Source organism: Bacillus rossius, chromosome 1, assembly GCF_032445375.1.
Source record: "Bacillus rossius redtenbacheri isolate Brsri chromosome 1, Brsri_v3, whole genome shotgun sequence".
Lineage (NCBI taxonomy): Eukaryota > Metazoa > Arthropoda > Insecta > Phasmatodea > Bacillidae > Bacillus > Bacillus rossius.
In genome coordinates this window covers 285,185,578-285,208,677 of record NC_086330.1, presented here as the reverse complement: position 1 = coordinate 285,208,677, position 23,100 = coordinate 285,185,578, and the positions used below count along the sequence as shown (strand labels likewise).

Below are 23,100 nucleotides of genomic sequence, written 5' to 3'. Positions count from 1 at the left end.
AAAAGACTCCGTTACATTCCTTCACTGTAATCATCAGCACAGTCTTGTACCTTTTGCTAGATGTCAGGCTGCCGTAGGATATCATTGGCAAGGCGTTGTTTGTTGATGTCAGCGACGAAGCGCCCTACTGCTCGGATCACAGACGGTATGTCAGAAAATCGGATGCCTCGAAGGGTTCTTTCAATTTAAGAAAGAGGTCGTAGTCACAAGGACTCATGTCGGGTACACGTCGTTTGTCCTAAAATCGTTTGTCCTAAAGCGTTTATCCTAATTTCGTTTGTCCTAAAAATTAGGACAAACGACTTTAGGACAAACGACGTTAGGACAAACGACTTTAGGACAAACGACTTTAGGACAAACGAATTTTAGGACAAACGACGGAACAGCTTCAAAATATTTTTACTCTGAGTTTTAGGACAAACGACTTTAGGACAAACGACATTAGGACAAACGACTTTAGGACAAACGACTTTAGGACAAACGACTTTTAGGACAAACGACGGTTCCAGTATCGATAAATCCTTACTCTGAGTTTTAGGACAAACGACTTTAGGACAAACGACATTAGGACAAACGACTTTAGGACAAACGACATTAGGATAAACGACTTTAGGACAAACGACATTAGGACAAACGACTTTAGGACAAACGACATTAGGACAAACGACTTTAGGGCAAACGACTTTAGGACAAACGACTTTAGGATAAACGACTTTTAGGACAAATGATTTTAGGACAAACGACATTATGGAAAACCAAGTTAGGACAAATGACTTTAGGACAAAAAACTTTGAGTCTAACTATTTTATTTGAAAACCACAAAGCATGTGAGAACTTACAGTAAATGAAAACGTTTAAAAAAATAATGTTATATACTGGGGAAATACTTTACATTCTATGTAAAAAAATTCAGCGTTTACGATCGTTACAATTTTTAGACATCTAGGAATGGACGACTATGGTTTCAACGACCTAAATCTGTTTTTTATTTCGCCATCTTTGTTCCGCCATATTTAAATCGAGCACTCATTATGATGAAACTTTCGTCATGACCGCCATATCGAATTTTACTGTTCCACTGGAGGCCACCATCTTAGATCTTGATTATTTTTTGTTATTCTGGAGGCCGCCATCTTGGATACCGTTTACTTTGTTTCTGCTGTTAGTTCCTAGAGAGCGCCAGCGTCGCTCTTTATTTTATTTTTTTGTTCTTCTGGAGGCCACCATCTTGAATACCATTGACTTTGTTTCTGATGTTTGTTCATAGAGAGCGCCAGCTTCATTCTGATATAACACATAAGGTTGATGTTACATTACCTATCATAGCTATTATGGTCCTTATCGACATATTAAATTTAATTTTTTTTACAAAATACATTGGAAGCGCTGTGATTCGAACCATTGCAGCTCTGATCTCTAGGTTGGAAAACATACGCCTTTAACCGCACGGCCATCGAGATATTTACCAGACTGAGGATTAAATAAAGTAAATATAAAAATAACATGCATATTCGGAATTGTAATTTTTTTGATTTGAAGTAAAAATAGCACCACCTGTTCAAGACAGAACCACCATCATGTATTAAGACGTAACTGTTGCAATTATCGTTACGGTCACCATCTTGAATATCCTTGAATTTTATGTTAGAAAATCGGGAAAAAACTTTAAAATCATTAAAAAATTAATCAATCGAATTAAAAATATAAAAATCTTAAAAAACACCGTTGCACTTTATGTTACGGTCGCCATCTTGAAAATCCATAATTTTAATGCTAGAAATACGAGAAAACTTCCAAAATTCAATAAAAAAAAATACTTATTAGAATACTGATTAATTAGTTCGATTCATGTCCTTGGTTCGAAACTGGTAAGAGAAAAAAAACAACAGATCCTTCCTCCCAAGAAGCCACCTACAGACTGATCTACCGCCACCAATAGCAAGGTATATATATTGTCAGCTGGATTGATGACATGTCCGCCATCTTGTTTTCATCCACTGGAGACCACCATCTTTTTTCATCTGCTAGAGTGTGCTGATACCATGTAAGTATAATATTCTGTTCACCATAACTTTGTCCTCAACTGTTGGCATTGAACTTTTACCTTGACCTTGAAATTTGACCTTGTCCTTGAATTTTGACTTTTACCTTGACGACAATCATGGATCCGCCATTTTGCGTTCAGTACATGCTACCAGCAGCTACCACCTGCTAGAGGTCTTTGCCACCATCTTGTTTTCGTCTGCTGGAGGAAACCATCTTGTGCGTGTATTCGTCTTATAGAGTACATTACCATCATACTTGTCTAAGTTTTACCCGCTAGAGTGCAGTAATCATTTATTATTACTGAAGTGCCTGCCATCTTGAAATTGGGGCGCCATCTTGGAATCGTGTAATTATTTAGCTAGAAATTCGGGAAAAAATTCCAAAACTCATCAAAAAATTCACTCATGTTCTTGGTTCGATCCTTGGATGATGCAAAATAATAATTTTATGTAAAAAATATTAATTATAATAAATATTATTATCAAAGTCCTAAAAGAGACTTAAAATCATATATTACCATCATCCTTTAAACCATTACGACCGCCATTTTAGATATTTGTATTTATTGACTTATTAGTTCGGGTAAATTCTAAAATTCACAGAAAAAATCACACATTATTTTACATATTGAATCTAAACTTGCTTCGATCTATGGACGAAGCTGAAAAAAAAATTAATTTAAATACCAGAAAAGTATCAGGTTCGAGAAATAAAACACCGCAAGTTCTTTACAAACATAATATGTATTACATAATTTATATCCTACTACAGGATCACTTGCGAAAGCCAGCAATCTTATAAACATTTTGCCCTGCATATACGTGAAACGACTAATTCTTAGCTCCAATAGCTCTAACTGCTCAAAATGCTCCAAATGCTCCAAATGCTACAACAACTCCAAATGCTCTAATAGCTCCAAATGATCCAAATGCTCCAAATGGTCCAAATGCTTCAACATCTCCAACCTATCCAAATGCTCCAAAGGCTCCAAATGCTCCAACAGCTCCAAATGCTCCAAAGGCTCCAACAGCTCCAAATGCTCCAAAGCTCCATCTGTTACAAATGCTTCAAAGGATCCAAATGCTCCATATGCTCCAAATGCTCCAACTGATTTCAATTACTTTTTTTTATCGAACTTGACATGATTACATGCATGACTTTATTAGTATACATTTTGGATGTCATTGGTGACTTTTTTACACCTTTAAATTATAAGTTTTATTTAGAAATGAGCTTTCGAGAAATGATAAAATACCTTTTGAAAAAAAAAATATTAATTTTTCTTCAAGTTTATACACATGCATTTAATTGAAACCATTATTTTATGTAGCCAGCTTCCCTCAGTTCTTTAAGTATGAAGGATATTTCTTTGATGCTCGAATAGTTTCCTGCACAAAGCGAACCATGTAGAAGTCTTACCCTGTCAACCAATATGTTAGGATCTTCCCATGAGGTATAATCAATCTCTTCTGCTACGTTCATCTTCCTTGTATGTTTATAAGAAATATTATTATCCCTGGTGTCTTCTGTTTCAACACCAACAACAAGGTCACTTTCGTCATAGAACCAGTATTTATCACAAACTTGATTAGGATATTAATTTTATTATGTCGTTTCCATCGTTTTGATCTCCAGCCACCATCACTGTCTTCGATCTTGACCGCTTTAGGTGCTTCAGCACAGTACTCAATCATGTCAGCATCACAAGCTTGATCAAGATAATTCCTTTTATTACGACGTTTCCACCGTTTTGGTCTCAGGCCGCCATCACAGTCTTCCATCTTGACCGCTTTAGGTGCTTCAGCACAGTACTCAATCATGTCAGCATCACAAGCTTGATCAAGATAATTCCTTTTATTACGACGTTTCCACCGTTTTGGTCTCAGGCCGCCATCACAGTCTTCCATCTTGACCGCTTTAGGTGCTTCAGCACAGTACTCAATCATGTCAGCCTTAGATTTGTCAGCATAGTCATCGTTCATGTCAGCCTCAGATGTGTCACCACAATCTTCAATCATGTCAGCTTCAGATGTGTCATCACAGTCTTCGGTCTTGTCAGCTTCAAGTGGTTCTCAATCTTTCACATTTTCATGGAGACGACTAGATATTGATGTAAATATACCTATTTTAATTTCTAATGAGGTTGCTACTTTCTTCGTTTGTTTTTAATTTTAAATTATTGTCTTGATCTATATCAGTATTTTTAGCATTAGCTTTTTACATTCTTCATAATCATTATTGTCGTCTAATATTCTGCCTTCGTTCCTCTTCCACGATGTTGGAGCACAATCTTCGTTATCTTTATTCATCTTAGTTGTACAGTTCTTGCAATGTCTATCCAAGTAATATATTCTACCAAATGATTTATGACACTGGCTGCAATTAAATGGTTTTTGACAAGGACCCAAATTACACTCGCTTCTCTCATGTCGTTTAGCATTCTTTCTCAAGGTATACACCTTGATGCAGTATCTACAGTGATGTCGTTTTGATACAGCTACAGGCAACGAACCAGGGTACATGTTATATTCTGCGACTAATGGCAGATGCAAACTAAGAGTTTTAAATTAAAACCATTACTTAAATAGAATTTTAAAATATTTCGTCAGCGAGAGTTAAATTACCTCATGCAAAAGTACTGGTTGTAAGTAGTTATGCTTTTCAACAACAGATGACGCCACATGTTGCTTGCAGGTAAATATTATTTATTTATTTTATGCGGGATGCAGGATGCTCGCTAATGATCGCAAAAGAAGGATGGCTTTGCTAGACTCCAAGGAGAAGGAAGTTTGTTCATCCAGTTAGTGTTTCTCAGATTTCTCAGGGCATATTATTATTTGACTGAATAATATTTTTTTTTAAATTCCACCTGATAAAAATATTGGAAGTGGTGATTTAGTAGCAGAAATTCACTAATTAAATTTAACCTTGAATAAAATGACATGTCTCATTAAGAGTAAAACTCCTTCATGGAGGGATCGGTTTCTCAGAAATAACCAGAAGCACTTGGAGAAACCACAGGAATGATCGCAAGCACACAGAAAAAAAACCATCAAAATATTTACACGAATATTTAGGAGCACACGGAGAAAACCATCATAATATTTACATGGATAAACGGGAGCACACAGAGAAAACCACCACACATTTTTTTGATAAATTAAAAATATTAAACAAAAATTAAAAACCATACATAAACTGATTCTGGCTTGGACTAGAACTCTCTCTTTGCTCAACAATGAGAATTTCACAATCTAGTAGAATCAGTTTTTGTATGTTTTGTAATTTTTGTTTAATTTTTCATTTTTTTTTTTTTGTAATTCTTCAAACAAAATGTGTGGTGGTTTTCTCCGTGTGCTTCCGATTATCCATGTAAATATTATGATGGTTTTCTCCGTGTGCTCCTAATTATTCGTGTTAATATTTTAATGGTTTTTCCGTGTGCTTGCGATCATTCCTGTGGTTTCTCCAAGTGCTTTTGGTTATTTCTAAAAAACCGATCTCTCCATGAAGGAGTTTTACTTTAATGAGACATATCATTTTATTCAAGGTTAAATTTAATTAGTGAATTTCTGCTACTAAATCACCACTTCCAATATTTTTATCAGGCGGAATTTAAAAAAAAAATCATTATTCAGTCAAATAATAATATGCACTGAGAAATCTGAGAAACACTAACTGGATGAACAAACTTCCTTCTCCTTGGAGTCTAGCAAAGCCATCCTTCTTTTGCGATCATTAGCGAGCATCCTGCATCCCGCATAAAAGAAATAAATATTATTTACCTGCATGCAACACGTGGCGTTATCTGTTGTTGAAAAGCATAACTACTTATAACCAGTACTTTTGCATGAGGTAATTTAACTCTCGCTGACGAAATATTTAAAAAATTCTATTTAAGTAATGGTTTTAATTTAAAACTCTTAGTTTGCATCTGCCATTAGTCGCAGAATATAACATGTACCCTGGTTCGTTGCCTGTAGCTGTATCAAAACGACATCACTGTAGATACTGCATCAAGGTGTATACCTTGAGAAAGAATGCTAAACGACATGAGAGAAGCGAGTGTAATTTAGGTCCTTGTCAAAAACCATTTAATTGCAGCCAGTGTCATAAATCATTTGGTAGAATATATTACTTGGATAGACATTGCAAGAACTGTACAACTAAGATGTTAAAGATAACGAAGACTTTGCTCCAACATCGTGGAAGAGGAACGAAGGCAGAATATTAGACGACAATAATGATTATGAAGAATGTAAAAAGCTAATGCTAAAAATACTGATATAGATCAAGACAATAATTTAAAATTAAAAACAAACGAAGAAAGTAGCAACCTCATTAGAAATTAAAATAGGTATATTTACATCAATATCTAGTCGACTCCATGAAAATGTGAAAGATTGAGAACCACTTGAAGCTGACAAGACCAAAAAATGTGATGAACATCTGAAGCTGACATGATTGAAGATTGTGGTGACACATCTGAGGCTGACATGAAATATGACTATGCTGACAAATCTAAGGCTGACATCTTAGAGTACTGTGCTGAAGCACCTAAAGCGGTCAAGATGGAAGACTCTGATGGCGGCCTGAGACCAAAATGGTGGAAACGTCGTAATAAAATAAATAATCCTGATCAAGCTTGTGATGCTGACATGAATGACTACTGTGCTGAAGCACCTAAATCATGCAAGAGCGAAGACTGTGATGGTGGCTTGAGACCAAAACGATGGAAACGACATGATAAAATGAACTATCCTGATCAAGTTTGTGATGCTGACATGATTGAGTACTGTGCTGAAGCACCTAAAGCGGTCAAGATCGAAGACAGTGATGGTAGCTTGAGATCAAAACGATGGAAACGACGTAATAAAATAAATTATCCTAATCAAGTTTGTGATAAATACTGGTTCTACGACGAAAGTGACCTTGTTGGTGTTGAAACAGAAGACACCAGGGATAATAATATTTCTTATAAATATACAAGGAAGATGAATGTAGCAGAAGAGATTGATTATACCTCATGGGAAGATCCTAACATATTGGTTGACAGGATAAGACTTCTACATGGTTCGCTTTGTGCAGGAAACTATTCGAGTATCAAAGAAATATCCTTCATACTTAAAGAACTGAGGGAAGCTGGCTACATAAAATAATGGTTTCAATTAAATGCATGTGTATAAACTTGAAGAAAAATTAATATTTTTTTTTTCAAAATGTATTTTATCATATCTCGAAAGCTCATTTCTAAATAAAACTTATAACTTAAAGGTGTACAAAAGTCATCACTGACATCCAAAATGTATACTAATAAAGTCATGTATGTAATCATGTCAAGTTCGATAAAAAAAAAAAAGTAATTGAAATCAGTTGGAGCATTTGGAGCATATGGAGCATTTGTAGCATATGGAGCATTTGGATCATTTGGAGCTGTTGGAGCATTTGGAGCCTTTGGAGCATTTGGAGCTGATGGAGAATTTGGAGCATTTGGAGCTGTTGGAGTATTTGGAGCTGTTGGAGCATTTAGAGCATTTGGAGCATTTAGAGCCTGTGTAGCATTTGGAGTTATTGGTGCCTCTGGAGCTGTTGGAGCTGTTGGAGCATTGGAGCATTTTGAGCTGTTAGAGCTGTTATAGCTGTTGGAGCTAAGAATTAGTCGTTTCACGTCTATGCAGGGCAAAATGTTTATAAGATTTCTGGCTTTCGCAAATGATCCTGTAGTAGGGTAGAAATTATGTAATACATATTATGTTTGTAAAAGAACTTGCGGTGTTTTATTTCTCGAACCTGATACTTTTCTGGTATTTAAATTAATTTTTTTTTCAGCTTCGTCCATAGATCGAAGCAAGTTTAGATTCAATGTGTAAATTAATGTGTGATTTTTTCGGTGAATTTTGGATTTTTTCCCGAACTAATAAGTCAATAAATACAAATATCTAAAATGGCGGTCGTAATGGTTTAAAGGATGATGGTAATATATGATTTTAAGTCTCTTTAAGGAATTTAATGATAATATTTATTATAATTATTATTTTTTACATAAAATTATTATTTTGCATCATCCAAGGATCGAACCAAGAACAGGAATTGATATAATCAATCATTACTTTAATGAGTGAATTTTTTGATGAGTTTTGGAATTTTTTCCCGAATTTTTAGCTAAATAATTACTCGATTCCAAGATGGCGCCCCAATTTCAAGATGGCAGGCACTTCAGTAATAATAAATGATTACTGCACTCTAGCGGGTAAAACTTAGACAAGTATGATGGTAATGTACTCTATAAGACGAATACACGCACAAGATGGTTTCCTCCAGCAGACGAAAACAAGATGGTGGCAAAGACCTCTAGCAGGTGGTAGCTGCTGGTAGCATGTACTGAACGCAAAATGGCGGATCCATGATTGTCGTCAAGGTAAAAGTCAAAATTCAAGGACAAGGTCAAATTTCAAGGTCAAGGTAAAAGTTCAATGCCAACAGTTGAGGACAAAGTTATGGTGAACAGAATATTATACTTACATGGTATCAGCACACTCTAGCAGATGAAAACAAGATGGTGGTCTCCAGTGGATGAAGACAAGATGGCGGACATGTCATCAATCCAGCTGACAATATATATACCTTGCTATTGGTGGCGGTAGATCAGTCTGTAGGTAGCTTCTTGGGAGGAAGGATCTGTTGTTTTTTTTCTCTTACCAGTTTCGAACCAAGGACATGAATCGAACTAATTAATCAGTATTCTAATAAGTAATTTTTTTTATTGAATTTTGGAAGTTTTCTCGTATTTCTAGCATTAAAATTATGGATTTTCAAGATGGCGACCGTAACATAAAGTGCAACGGTGTTTTTTAAGATTTTTATATTTTTAATTCGATTAATTAATTTTTTAATGATTTTAAAGTTTTTTCCCGATTTTCTAACATAAAATTCATGGATATTCAAGATGGTGACCGTAACGATAATTGCAACAGTTACGTCTTAATACATGATGGTGGTTCTGTCTTGAACAGGTGGTGCTATTTTTACTTCAAATCAAAAAAATTACAATTCCGAATATGCATGTTATTTTTATATTTACTTTATTTAATCCTCAGTCTGGTAAATATCTCGATGGCCGTGCGGTTAAAGGCGTTTGTTTTCCAACCTAGAGATCAGAGCTGCAATGGTTCGAATCACAGCGCTTCCAATGTATTTTGTAAAAAAAATTAAATTTAATATGTCGATAAGGACCATAATAGATATGGTAGGTAATGCAACATCGACCTTATGTGTAATATCAGAATGAAGCTGGTGCTCTCTATGAACAATCATCAGAAACAAAGTCAATGGTATTCAAGATGGTGGCCTCCAGAAGAACAAAAAAATAAAATAAAGAGCGACGCTGGCGCTCTCTAGGAACTAACAGCAGAAACAAAGTAAACGGTATCCAAGATGGCGGCCTCCAGAATAACAAAAAATAATCAAGAGCTATGCTGGCGCTATCTAGGAACAAACAACAGAAACAAAGTCGACGGCATCTAAGATGGTGGCCTCCAGTGGAACAGTAAAATTCGATATGGCGGTCATGACGAAAGTTTCATTATAATGAGTGGGGCGCTCGATTTAAATATGGCGGAACAAAGATGGCGAAATAAAAAACAGATTTAGGTCGTTGAAACCATAGTCGTCCATTCCTAGATGTCTAAAAATTGTAACGATCGTAAACGCTGAATTTTTTTACATAGAATGTAAAGTATTTCCCCAGTATATAACATTATTTTTTCAAACGTTTTCATTTACTGTAAGTTCTCACATGCTTTGTGGTTTTCAAATAAAATAGTTAGACTCAAAGTTTTTTGTCCTAAAGTCATTTGTCCTAACTTGGTTTTCCATAATGTCGTTTGTCCTAAAATCATTTGTCCTAAAAGTCGTTTATCCTAAAGTCGTTTGTCCTAAAGTCGTTTGTCCTAAAGTCGTTTGTCCTAATGTCGTTTGTCCTAAAGTCGTTTGTCCTAATGTCGTTTGTCCTAATGTCGTTTGTCCTAAAGTCGTTTATCCTAATGTCGTTTGTCCTAAAGTCGTTTGTCCTAAAGTCGTTTGTCCTAATGTCGTTTGTCCTAAAGTCGTTTGTCCTAAAACTCAGAGTAAGGATTTATCGATACTGGAACCGTCGTTTGTCCTAAAAGTCGTTTGTCCTAAAGTCGTTTGTCCTAAAGTCGTTTGTCCTAAAACTCAGAGTAAAAATATTTTGAAGCTGTTCCGTCGTTTGTCCTAAAATTCGTTTGTCCTAAAGTCGTTTGTCCTAAAGTCGTTTGTCCTAACGTCGTTTGTCCTAAAGTCGTTTGTCCTAATTTTTAGGACAAACGAAATTAGGATAAACGCTTTAGGACAAACGATTTTAGGACAAACGCCGCACCCCCCTCATGTCAGGTGAGTACGGAGGGTGTTCCAACACCTTCTCAAAATATCATTTACAGCTTGGCAACATGACAATGAGCATTGTCATGCAACCCGATAGTGAGATTATGCCGCAGTAAACGTGGACGTTAGCGCCGTATAGCCGGGTGCAGATGGTGCTGTAGATTGCGTTGACAGTTTCTTCTTGAGGCACGGCATGCGTAATAATGACACCCTCGTAGTCGTATGCCACATTCAGCATTGACTGGGTTACTGACGAAACTTCTGTGGACGTGGCGAACCTGGGTGCCGGCATTCATTGGATTGATTCTTTAATTCATGCTCGTATAGGCTCGAGCCCATGTCTTCAATGGCGACAATACGCTGCAGAAATGTGTCTCCGTCATTGCGGTATCTGTCGAGGTGGCTACCAGCCAGTGCATACCGGTGCCATTTCTGTACGTCAGTGAGTCTACGTGGAACCCAGCGTGATGCAGTTTTCCTCATGTCCAGACTTTCCTTCAGTACGTGCCACATCGTTTGATGACTGAGCCCAACTTCAGCGGATATTTCCTGGACAGTCCATCGAAGGTCTATGGAAAGGAGACCACTCACGATGTTGAGAACTGCGGTGCACATCCACAGTCTCGGTCCGACCAGCTCGAAACGCTCTGGCCCATCGTGCAACCGTCCTATACGGCGACGCATTAGCGCCACAGGCTTCAGATAATCCTTGATAGCATTGCGATGCATTTTTTTTACGGGCAGCCTCGATTTTAATCCGAGACCGCTGATTACCTTTTGTAAACATGCTTTAGAGCGGCAGAAACTACGCTGTCCACTTCAACCCCACGCAGCAAACACCCCTTCTACCTGATCGATGATTGTATGTGCTCTACACATCGACAACAGCGCCACCTCTCTGCTCCGGTATCCTGTTTGCGTATGCCCGATGTTCTGCGACTATCTGGGCTACGTTGCCACTGCTTTATTTACAAGCCTCGTATAATCATGTTTAAAAAGACGGTACAAGTCGGTACTTTTATTTTTCAGTGCTAACTGAACACAGTAGTACCGAACGCGTCGCATGTAAATGTCTCAATGATGTTCCTGTGAAATTATCACCGCCTACGTTTTTGAAGTTATGCTTATTTAGGCGCGTTGAGGGTGAAGTTATAGTATGCACCAGAAATGTAATGAAATAAGCTAGCATTACACAACGGAAATTCAACACGTTGAATGTATAATGCGCATGCATGCAGAAACACGAGCTGAAGTCGTCAAGATAGTGGACCCACTTGGTGCAATATGCATCCGTATATATTAATTTTTGCGAACATCGGGGGATATACTAAGAGTATTTTTGTGCTAAAGTAAACTTTATGGTAGTGAAACTATCCTGGAATACATTTTACTAACTTGAATAATCATAAGATATAATCGCAGCTAATAAATACCTATAATTTATTAGCTGGGAAAATAGTGTTGGAACATACATATCTTTAAAGATATTGAATTTTCTTTGGTTCTCTAAAGCATTACGAACGCGGCGCTATCGTTGAAGTATTTTCCAAACTAAAAGTTTTGCTCAGTAGTACATTAAAACAAAATTAACCTAAAAATTTTTTTGAACACTAATTTCAAGTATATGTATGTATAATTTTTTTGCTTAAACGACAGAAATCGCCAGAAAATACTTTCTACAAACAATCCTTAATCCTATTGAGCTTATTCAACATTGAATATTTGACAGTAAAGATTTCGTCATTTTTTTTTTTTTTTAGTCAACATGGCGTCCAATATATGTAGGCTAACAATTTTTATGTCTACAGTATGATGAACGCTGCGCTAACTCTACATTTTCATGTTAACTAAGAATTGTCAAAACTTTAATGCGCATGTTTTAAGTTGCCATTATTTCTTTTTATGCCTATATATTATAACTTAAAGTATTAAAGGATAGTTGAACTATTAAAAAGTTTACTTGGCACACCAAAACGCTTAGTACATCCCCCGATGCTCGGATGAACGGATGAATGACGTGGGTCCGCCATATTTTCGATATTTATTTTACTTTCACAGATGGCAGCACCATGTTTACACATTGCCGTTAAAATCGACTTCCGTTCCATTCACGAAATTACTCCTACCAAATGCCGTATATCGAGAGCGAAGATGTTTAACATAAAAATAGGTGAATACGCACACAAGGAAAAAAAAAGAGGCCAAAATCAGCCGATATCAAAGTAAATGCATAGACGGCACAGAAAATTCCATGGAAGAAATTAGTCAAAAAAAAAATATCACTGTGGGCTGACAACGTGACAGTTGTCCAAAAGGAACAGCAAATAAAATCTACAACAATATAGGATAACAGCGACAAAATGACGAACCCGACGATGATACTAAACAGATGATCTCGACAACGTAGATACTTGTTTTCTGTGTTTGCGTATTCATAGTTTTTGTCCGTTATTGAGGTTTCTCTATGGCATACAGTGAAACCAACAATGACGTATTTGTTAGATACATATTTTAAATATGTTATATTAGTTATATAGTCAAATTTCTCTCAAAAATTCGTTCTTAATTTTTTCTCGCAAGGGTAGGTTTTTCGGTCGTCTAAGTGTTCGTAACTAAAACGAAAGGCTGTCAGCGATATTTTAAATGCTATAAATTCGTAAAAATGCACAAAATCTCGCCAGATGGTGTGTGTTTTTAAAAATACATTTTCACACCGCGAAGTTGAGCGGGGTAAAGTTCGGCTTTGTTTGAGACTGATCGGGCGTCGATGAATCGTAGGCAGGTGGCATCGAGCAGCTGATCCGGCTGCTCGGCGAGGCAATCACTAGTGTAGGGTGTGCTGCACAACCATGCAGCCGTCGTGGCTGTAGCTGGGCCCGCGCGGAGCCCCAGGCGACGGACTCCGCCCCTCGCCTCCGTCCGTCATCGCCACGCAGCTACTCAAGGGTTTTACATCACTTCGTCCGTCAAACTATTTTCCCAAGTAGCCTAATTGCTATCAACAATCAGTGGTTTTCTTTCAAGAGGGTTATTTCGAGGGTTATGTAGTAAATGACTATTTAGGTCGTGTTTTAGTATGTATTGTATTAGCACATTCTCGGAAAATTTCAGAGTCGTGATTGGATTGTTTGAACATGAGTTTTAAGACCTAATAAAAACACCACAGGTATATATTTTGGTAACAATTGACTGCCGCAGCTGAAACCAAAGATATAATCCATCCGTCTGTCCGTCAAAAGTATGCGTTTGCCAAAATTTTGACGGGGCGACAGATTATATTTTTCGGGCCCTCCGATTGGCTGCAGGTTACCTGCAGTCTTGACTCGCAGAGAGCTGAGGCGTGTCTCCCGCCGGAACCGCCGCGCGTCGCACCGACTTGGCCAGCAGTGGCGGGCAGGTCCGCCGCTCTCTCGCCAGAATGGACAGAAATTGAAGTATAAATTCACTACGCGATTTTACTGGACCTTCTAACGTCTAAGAACGACGCAAACGGCAAATCGATAGCACATGCAATACAAATCTAAACAGCTTGAAATTGGGATAACATCTTTATCAAAATCAAAAATACCTTTTATGGAATTATTAACAAATTTAATCATAAATTGGCTGTTACAATTAACATAAAAAACCATTTCCAACAAGCAAGGTTTGTTACATTGGCGTCGCGGTAATTATCAAATAAGTAATTTAGTACGTCATACTTTTCATATATGTGCTAAATATTACATTAAAATGTAACTTAAAATTAAAAGGCACCCAGCAATATTGCATTAATGTATCCACAATAAATATGAGTACTCGAAAAATATATGTATATAAAATGATTATATTAAAAATTAATAAAGTTTTCTAAAATCTTAGAAATTCCTAAACGTTTACCAAAAAGGTTCCTTAAAAATGCGTTCCAGACACAGCAGAATAATGCTGATTACACGCAGTGTTTTATGTCTGAATATTATTTCATCAGCTTTTATTAGAGTCTCAATGCGGGTCTGTCAAGAATGACACAAGAAAACAAATGTATCCAAATCGAACATAAAGCAACTCATCTAGAAGAAATCACCGAGTAGTAACTGGTAACCGCATAGTGTGACACCAGTTTAAGAGAAATTATTGATCTTCATGAAGCCATACTCGTTGAATATATGTGTTTTACGCTGTAACTTATCATATTTTCAACACTGATATATAAAAATTAACTTTCTTTAAGGGTGTTGGGCACTAAACTCATTATTTAATTAAAAAAAACATTGTTTGTAAAAATAATTGTTACGTAATTTGTTAGGCCCTATTAGCCGTTGGTAATGGCTCCTGCTCGTCAGCCAATGTAACGGGATCAGAAGGCCAGTCATTTCCGCCTTTGGCCAATCGGCGTGTGTCTAGGGTTATGTTTCCAATCGAAGCTGTAAGTCCTCATAATATTCTGTGCAATTTCTGTAATTTATTTTGCTTCTATTATTATTCTTTTCTGTATGTTGTAATTTTGTTGACGCTGGCTAAAGTAGTTTCAGGCCTGCTTGCGCATTCATGCAGTTTGGTCGCCTTGGTCGCGAGGGTAATGCGCGTGAACAACAGAGCCACGTTTTCGTTGTGCTGTTTATTGTGCAACGAACATGCTTAATATGTCATGGTTATATCACAAAATCAGTAAAAAAAAAAATTCTCATTTATAAAGTATTACTTAACCAGAAATAGTTTAGTTGTATCCTGGCATGTTACCATAGGTCTGTTGGCATAAAAAAAGCAAAAAGGCCCGTTCCAACTTTATGTATACATAATATATAAGATATATATGCAATTTTGGTCAAAATAATGTGCGTCGTACGTTTGTAGGGGGCGTAGATGTGGGCCGTATACTGACTTTGCGATCCTCCCTTTTTATGCTTTCTATCTCCATATTAATACTATGGTTATACATCCATATTTACTCTTAAGATCGTGATTGTTATCGCTTTCTACCTCCATTTTGACCATATGTGGCTCTTCATGTATCCATGTTTACTATTAGAATCGTCATTGTTATCGCTTTCTACCTCCGTATTGACCATGGTTCTCTGAGCTCTTCATAATATTCTAAGGTCATCTGCGACTATGCTTTCTTATAACCACATTGACTCTACTGTCGTAGGTGCATTTGGTTTTCTGCCTGTGTCCTCTTTGCGTTGACACTCTACCTCTATAATGAATCTGTTCTGTTGTGCTCGTGCTTTCTGCCCGTGTGTCGACTCTATGGTGCCCCGCTTCTGCCCGCAGGAGCACCGCGAGGCGGCCATAGAGCAGGGATGACGGAGGAGGGGTGCCCGGCAGCCAGCCCGGCCTCCGACTGCAACTCGAACCGCACCGACGAGCGGACGGCCAGCGTCACCAGCAACGCCTCCTCCTCGCAGGACGCAGACTTCGTGCAGGACAACTCCGACTACCAGTGGTTCCTCGACTATGGGTGAGTGCGGCTCACACGACTGTATCCAGGCGCCGCACATGCGGCGTGCACAGCTTCAGGGGAAAAAACCACCCGAATTTAAAACTGCCTAAGACACCAGCTTGGTTTATGATTTCTATGAAAAGCATTTACGAATTCACTGGAACATCCGATACGGATTATTTTAATCAATCATAGAAAGAAGAAATCAGAACTTTAAATTTACGTTTGAAATCTGGTGTTACTATATTGATAAAACACAATCTCTTTGTAATTTTTGGGTTGTGCTTTCATAGCGTAGTGGTTAAGTGTGCGCCTCTTAGTGAGGAGTTCATTTTGATTGGGTTCAAATCCCGTTAAGGAAAAAAAGTTTGTTTATATAAATGAATATTACAGTGTACAAGTTTTACAGTAAGCAAAAATTAATCTTTTTTTTCTTCTGTATATCATTGCTGTAATATATTTTAATACATAATTCAAACTATTGGTTCAGTTATTTCACATTCGTAGACTTTAATTGTTACTTATAAAATAAATAAAATTAACAACTTTTAACAAAATGTTACTATATAATTGAGCACACTTACGTTTGTAAGTAAATAAATTTCCATTTATTTTTCATGAATAAACCAATTATATATAGGAACTCCACTCCTGTTAAATCGAAAAGCGAACTGGTTTTATTTCACTAATTATTTAATAATGATGGGCATTATTATCATGTTAAAATGTACTTATTCCTTTGTCTCAGTTGTTAAGATAATTTTTTACAAATTCCCAAACTAGTTTGATAACTAAGTAATTAATCAAAATTAAAAAAAAAAAGTTGGTAGCTTTTTGACTCGTAACGTTAAATGAGCGCAATTATTGCTGTGAATTATCTGGATGAAGTGACTAATTGTTTGTAATGTTATAGTTATATCATAAAAAAAACTACATTAATCAGACCCTATTTCCATTATTATTATTTTTTACATATTATTACTGGATTTTCACAATAGCATGGCAGGAAAATTCAATTTCATTAAGTCAAGAATTGCACAGAATAAGACACCATTGTTCCATTTGAAGCAAGTAAGTTATAAAAAAACAATATCCATTCCCAAGGTTACATAATTTCAGATTCCACTGCTGAAATGTTCGTGAAATTTTCAGTATTTGGTCAAATTATAGTAATATGTTTATTTCTACTCATATACGTAGCTGCTTTGGTCGGCAACTATGAAAGCTGTTTTTCTGTTCGCACGTTATGTATCGTCTGTGTGAAGAAACGAATTCATTCTTCTCTACTGATATACAAATTGCCATGCCCACTTCTATACCCATTGGGAGGACAGTCGATATGAAAGAAATTAAACGTCGTGTAAGGCGGGCTTAGTAGCAACCTGAAGTGTCTCTGCTGGTCAATATCAGTCAATTATTGAAATACAAATATTATTTTGCAAAATTTGCTTATGAAAAATGTTGTGCAATTCCTTTTATTAGGCTTATTTTACTTTGTGTAATTAATTTTTTGCATAGGTGGTGAAGCACCGAAAAAATAATTTGTGAAATAAAAAATCTTATTAGTTTAAATTTTAAAATATATTATCTAGTAAGTTTTTCTTTAAGCTTCAATGTTCTTAAAACCACGAAGACATCGTTGCTGAAGTGTGCAACATTTAATTCATTTATGTTGTGCCACGTATAGAGCTTCACAAGGATAAAGCTTGATAAAACATTTCTTTTTTTTTCCCACGTAAAAACTCACTTTTGACAGAGAAATAATGATTTTACTTGCACAAAATTTATGATGCAACCGAAGCTAACGTGAGAAAACGCATGATTAATGTTTATATAAATTTAGTATTTTTTTTCCTTGGTACAATTGATGTTGTATACAGGGCCACTACTAGAGTCTCTGGCAACCGGGGCATGAATGGATTCATGCGCCCCCCCCCCCCCTCTTTTTTTGCACATACCACACCAATAAAGCGGATGTCCGGGGGCTTTCCCACGGAAAAATGGTGCTATGTAAGCATTTTCCATACCTACATGTAACAGTTTCTGTGCTACTGTAACTTCCATACAAAAACCTTTTACCAGTTACCAGTTGTAGTAGGAATTACAATGCAAGCGATTTCGGCGTCCCCCACAGCTTTGCGCCCGGGGCGTATGCCCCGCTTGCCCCCCCCCCCCCCCCTAGTTGCGGCCCTGGTTGTGTAGTGGCTGTGGAACGTGGGTATAAACCGCGAGCCGCGGATGCTGAAGGAATGTTATCGCGCAGGTACAGGGACGGCGGCAGGCAGCACTGCAGCGTGCTCTCCTGCTGCGAGGAGGGCTACCACAGCGACATGGCGCGCCACCTGGACGCCAACCTCGCCGAGCTGGACATGGAGACCTTCCGCTCCGAGGACATCAACTCCGTGCTGGCGACTCTGCCCGTCATGTGCTGTGGCGACCTGCAGGTCCGTCCGCGACACGCATATCCTCTCTGTCCGCACGCCCTTGGGTCATCAAATAAATACCCCTGATATGGCGGTTATAATCACCACAATTCAAGAAACTCTAAATAAAAGGACAAAAGAAACCCCGGAGGGCTATCGCTAGGAGGGGTACAAGAGCCTATTTCTTTCTTTCTTTCTATATTAATGGTATTTTAAGACGAAAACGAGATGAAATCGAAATATTTTATTCGAAAATTCAACATAATGTCTTAAAAAATAAAAACTACTCATGAAAAAATTATGTAAATGTAAAAACAAATATACGGTAGTTATTAGTAGAGCCCTACTGATAAAACAAAAACAAAAAAAAAGTTATTTTAGTTAACCTGGGCGAGTGCGGGGCGGTGCGTGGCTAGGGGAGGGGAAGAGCACGGGTCCAGGACATGCCGTGTGATTGTGCCGTGTGATTTTGTACGGAATGTTCCTTCGAGTGAGTCGTACAGCCGTACAATCCTATGACCAGAGCCGCGGTCTGCCGACCCTGGTCTATGGAGTGGGATGCCTGATACAAACCCAACGTCTAGAGATACCAGGTCATCTCATCCCGCTATTTTGCTGTCATTGGTCAATGGCGAATGACGTGCTTGCTAGACCACATTACCCCGCGGGAATTCAAATTATACGCGTGGCTAAGGAGCACTTGCTAAAAATTTCCGTACTCATTTTAATTGATGTAAAAATTTACAGAGTTGAAATTATATCGTAATTTTTCGTTGGTACTATATTTAAACTTTGTTACGTCGTCAGTTATTAAATCACGAAGTAAGCTCAAATTATTTTTAAAAATCTAAACTTGTTCAATGTTTGTAGACATCGCGATGTGGCCTGCCTGTTCTTGCAAAATGTACAACACTACTTAATTTAATTCTATTTTGTTAACGTTTTTACATCGCCGTCGAAGAATTATATTTAGTGTTATATTTTTGCTTCCGTGCGAGATGCTGTCAACAAGTAATGTCCATTTGCAGTTGTAAATAAAGCTGATACGTGTATCAATGAGATTTATAATGTAAACCAGTATGATGTCATGTCAGCAACCTTGGATCTGCCATCTTGTTTTCGTCTGCTAGAGTTTTCTGTCCGCATATTAGTTTATGTTTTATCTGCTAGTGTGCAGTTGTAATATTTGTTAACAGACAGTCATGGCTACCGCCGTCTTGTCAGCCATCTTGGTCACCATTTTGAAACTCTGTGATTATTAACCTATAAAATCACAAAAAAAAATTGCAAAAATCTACAACAAATCACCCATTTATATATGTTTTACTCATCGATTCTTGTACGTGGTTCGATCTTGGTCAATGCAAAAAATGTTATTTTAGGTTAAACACTTAATTTCTTTTATGCAACGAAAAATCCTAAAAGAAGCTTAACTACTTAATCTAACAGTCTACAGTAAGACGATGATGCCAATTTGGCCGCCACCTTAAAAATCGGTAAATATTTAGTTAGAAATTCGGAAAAATTCCAATTATCATCAAAATAATTTCTCATTAATTTACTGATTGACACAATCGATTTATGTCCCTGGTTTGACTCTTGGCCGATGAAAAAATTAATTTATGCTCCAAAATATATATTTAATTAATCATCCTCACTGCAACCAAGAACTTTTGCTCGGCTGAATAAATTTGTTACTCGATATCACTATGCTGCACAATGGAGGCCGTATACTTGGCAATTTTTTAATACAAAGTGCTTACTTTATACATATAGTCTAAGTGTCTCCGAACCACGAAGTCTTCTTTGTCAGTACCTACTATATATGTAATATGACAAAGTAAAAACCAATGACAAGCATACAGAACACGTGTCTCCGAACCTCAAGACCTTTTTCGGTACTTGGCCTGCCTTTCAACCAAATAACGTCAAGTGTCAGACGTATAGACCAGGCGTCTTTGAACTATGAGGCCAGACCATGTCCAATATCAGGCGTATAAGCCAAGTGAATCCTAACCATGGGGATTTATTTTTTTCTTCGATACTTGGTCATGTCTTACAAACAATCATGTCATATTTCAAGCCGACAAACAAGGGTCTCCGAACTGTCAGGCCTGTTGTATGTATATAATCTATTTAAAGAAAATATACCAACTAAGTATGTTTTACACCTACTGTAGAATCGAGAATCCCTCAAAATTGTTTTACGCTTACTGCATGCCCAAGAGGTTTTTGAACTATGAAATATTCAGTCATGACTACAGACTTAACTAGGCAGGCACATTAAACGAAAGACACATATTCTACTAAAATGATACACATCTAAACACACATTCAACAAAAAAAACACACATGCAGACAGACACACATTAATGAAAAGGACGCACATTCAAAAAAAGGACGCACAATAAAGGAACTACATTCGAATGATAGGACGCAAATTTGGAAGCACATTAAAAAAGGACGAATTATTTGACGCACATTAAAAAAAAGGAAGCACATTTAGACGCTTATTAAACAAAGGACGCACATTTGGACGCACATCCAAAAATAGACGCACATTGAAAGCACATTTGGGAAAAGGATGCACGTTCACAAATAAAGGACGCATTTCAACAAAAGAGGACGCACCTTAACAAAAAAGGATGATAATTCACAGAAAAGGATGGGGACAACTACATCTTTAAGTTAGAAATTAATATTACGATAAATAAAACAATGATATTTTTTACTTGTATATACATGCAGGTAGAGTTGTTCGTTGTATGTTTTCAGGTGGAGAGGCAAGGCGAGATGTTTGCGAGCGTGTCTGGATCCATGATGGCGAAATTTGACTTTGACTCCTCGATCAGTGCCCACACCAGCTCTCGGGTGAGTCATAGCGTGATTCAGGGACATACATAACCAGAAATACGCTGCAACAACTGTGTGTGATAATTGTGTAAGAAGCGTACACGCAGTTTTAGTAATTATTTTATAACTATTTCAGTAATTCTGAGTAAGTTAAAACAATTTTAAATTATTTAATTATTTATTTTGGCATCAATTGACATAGTTACGGCGTGTATACACCTTATCTTTCGCTGAACCTGTAAGCTTCTTATCATATGACGTGCAAACACGAAAATAATTACTATTAAACATGTAACTGCGTACAGTCAGCCACTTAATTCCGGCCTGTTCACTTACCAAGCTTCTCGCGTTTGGATTGTTTTGTGTGGATTCGTGCTTTGTTTACAGACGAACATTCAAGTTTAGGACTTACTTAAACAATATTTAGATTTAAAAAAAAGGGTGCTTGTACTTATGTAGTCGAGTTGTAGTTTATACTTACTTGGCGTAATAAAAATCTAACTTCAATTGTGCATGCAAATATTTAATAGAAATAAAATAATAAAACGACTGGAGTGTAATTATAAATTAATACGGTTGGTAAAACATAAATTCAGTCACATTAAATAAAAACTCCGTATTAAAATTAATATACACACATGTATACAATTAAATATTTGATTTAGTAAAATTATCTAGATAAATTTTAATTGCTAATAAAAAACAATAAAAATGCTGTATGTTTATTCTAATTTTTTATTTTAATTATTTATTAAATAAAAAGTAATAATACGTAATTGATAATGCAATTAAATTGTTTATCGTTACATAACCTCACTTGAATAAATACACTTGAAAATACACTTGTAAACGTTTATAAACACATCACTAATATTCAAAATAAATATATGTTTTAAAATTATATTTACCAGTGTTTAATATCAGTCACTCTAGAAAGCTATAATAAATATAATAAAAGCTATAATATATAATTTTTATTTGAATGTAGCCTATTTTATGAGAAGAGTCTAGCGGCAGCAATGCTACCTTCCTGAAACTGGCTGCAAATGCCGCACCGCTCACGCTCGTTCCGGGGCCGGCGGCACGATCATATAAATGTCATCTGAAACTTCTAATTATCAAAAATGGCCTCGTGGCTGAGCGCTCAGCGGCGCTTTCTTCTAATCGTAAGGTTGACGGTTCAATTCTCAGCAGGTGCGAATTTTTTTTAATACTTGTAAAAATAAATACGGGCACGTAAAATTTCAAAATTAATAAATATATTTGAATAATGAATGCAAATAAAAGTACATTTATTAATTAAATTGTAATTTTCAGGAAAAGACATTATAACTAATGGTCAATTAGGTTAGTTAGCTACATTATAAATACTTTAAAACTTTGTGGACGGTTGATTTGGTTAGGATAGTTACATTAAAGATACTTGGAAATCATGTAAACGGTTTCCTAGCGCTGGATAGCTACCGATCGGCCAACTTCGGAGAAGATCGGCATTTGCAGCCAGTTGCAGGAAGGTAGGATTGCTGCCGCTAGACTCTTGTATTTTATGTAGTTTTTTTTTCATCCTGTGAAACTTTCGTTGCATGGTGCGCACACATCGTAAAAATTCACTCTCATCATTTTTCCATAAAAATATGTATAACCCAACTCACTTATATAAATACACTTTGAAATAAACTTTAAAAAGTTATAAACAAAATTTATATTACTAATATTAACAATAAATAAAGGTTTTTAATGATGTGAGCTAGTATTCACTATAAGTCACTAAAGTTAAGCATTTAACAGCACATATATCACTTTTATTGGTATGTAGCCTTTTAGGTAGATTTCAAAGAAATACTACCTATTGTAGCAGTTATCATGATGTGACTTTCGGAAATTTGTTATATAGTTTTCGTTTCATAGTCTATAGACCCAAAAACCATCGTCAACTAAAAAGTGATATGTATA

The 23,100-nt window shown here is 36.6% G+C and overlaps 1 protein-coding gene across 5 annotated transcripts in view; it reads left to right on the top strand.

The window, feature by feature from the left end:
- LOC134527681 (uncharacterized) overlaps positions 1-23,100 on the top strand; it is a 256,176-nt gene that overhangs the window by 196,565 nt on the left and 36,511 nt on the right. For all 5 annotated transcript variants that reach the window (XM_063360583.1, XM_063360580.1, XM_063360584.1 and 2 more), the window contains 3 exons: positions 15,703-15,889; positions 18,135-18,315; positions 21,070-21,165. In XM_063360583.1, coding sequence (XP_063216653.1) covers positions 15,703-15,889; positions 18,135-18,315; positions 21,070-21,165 — 464 coding nt within the window. The remainder of the gene's footprint in view (positions 1-15,702; positions 15,890-18,134; positions 18,316-21,069; positions 21,166-23,100) is intronic.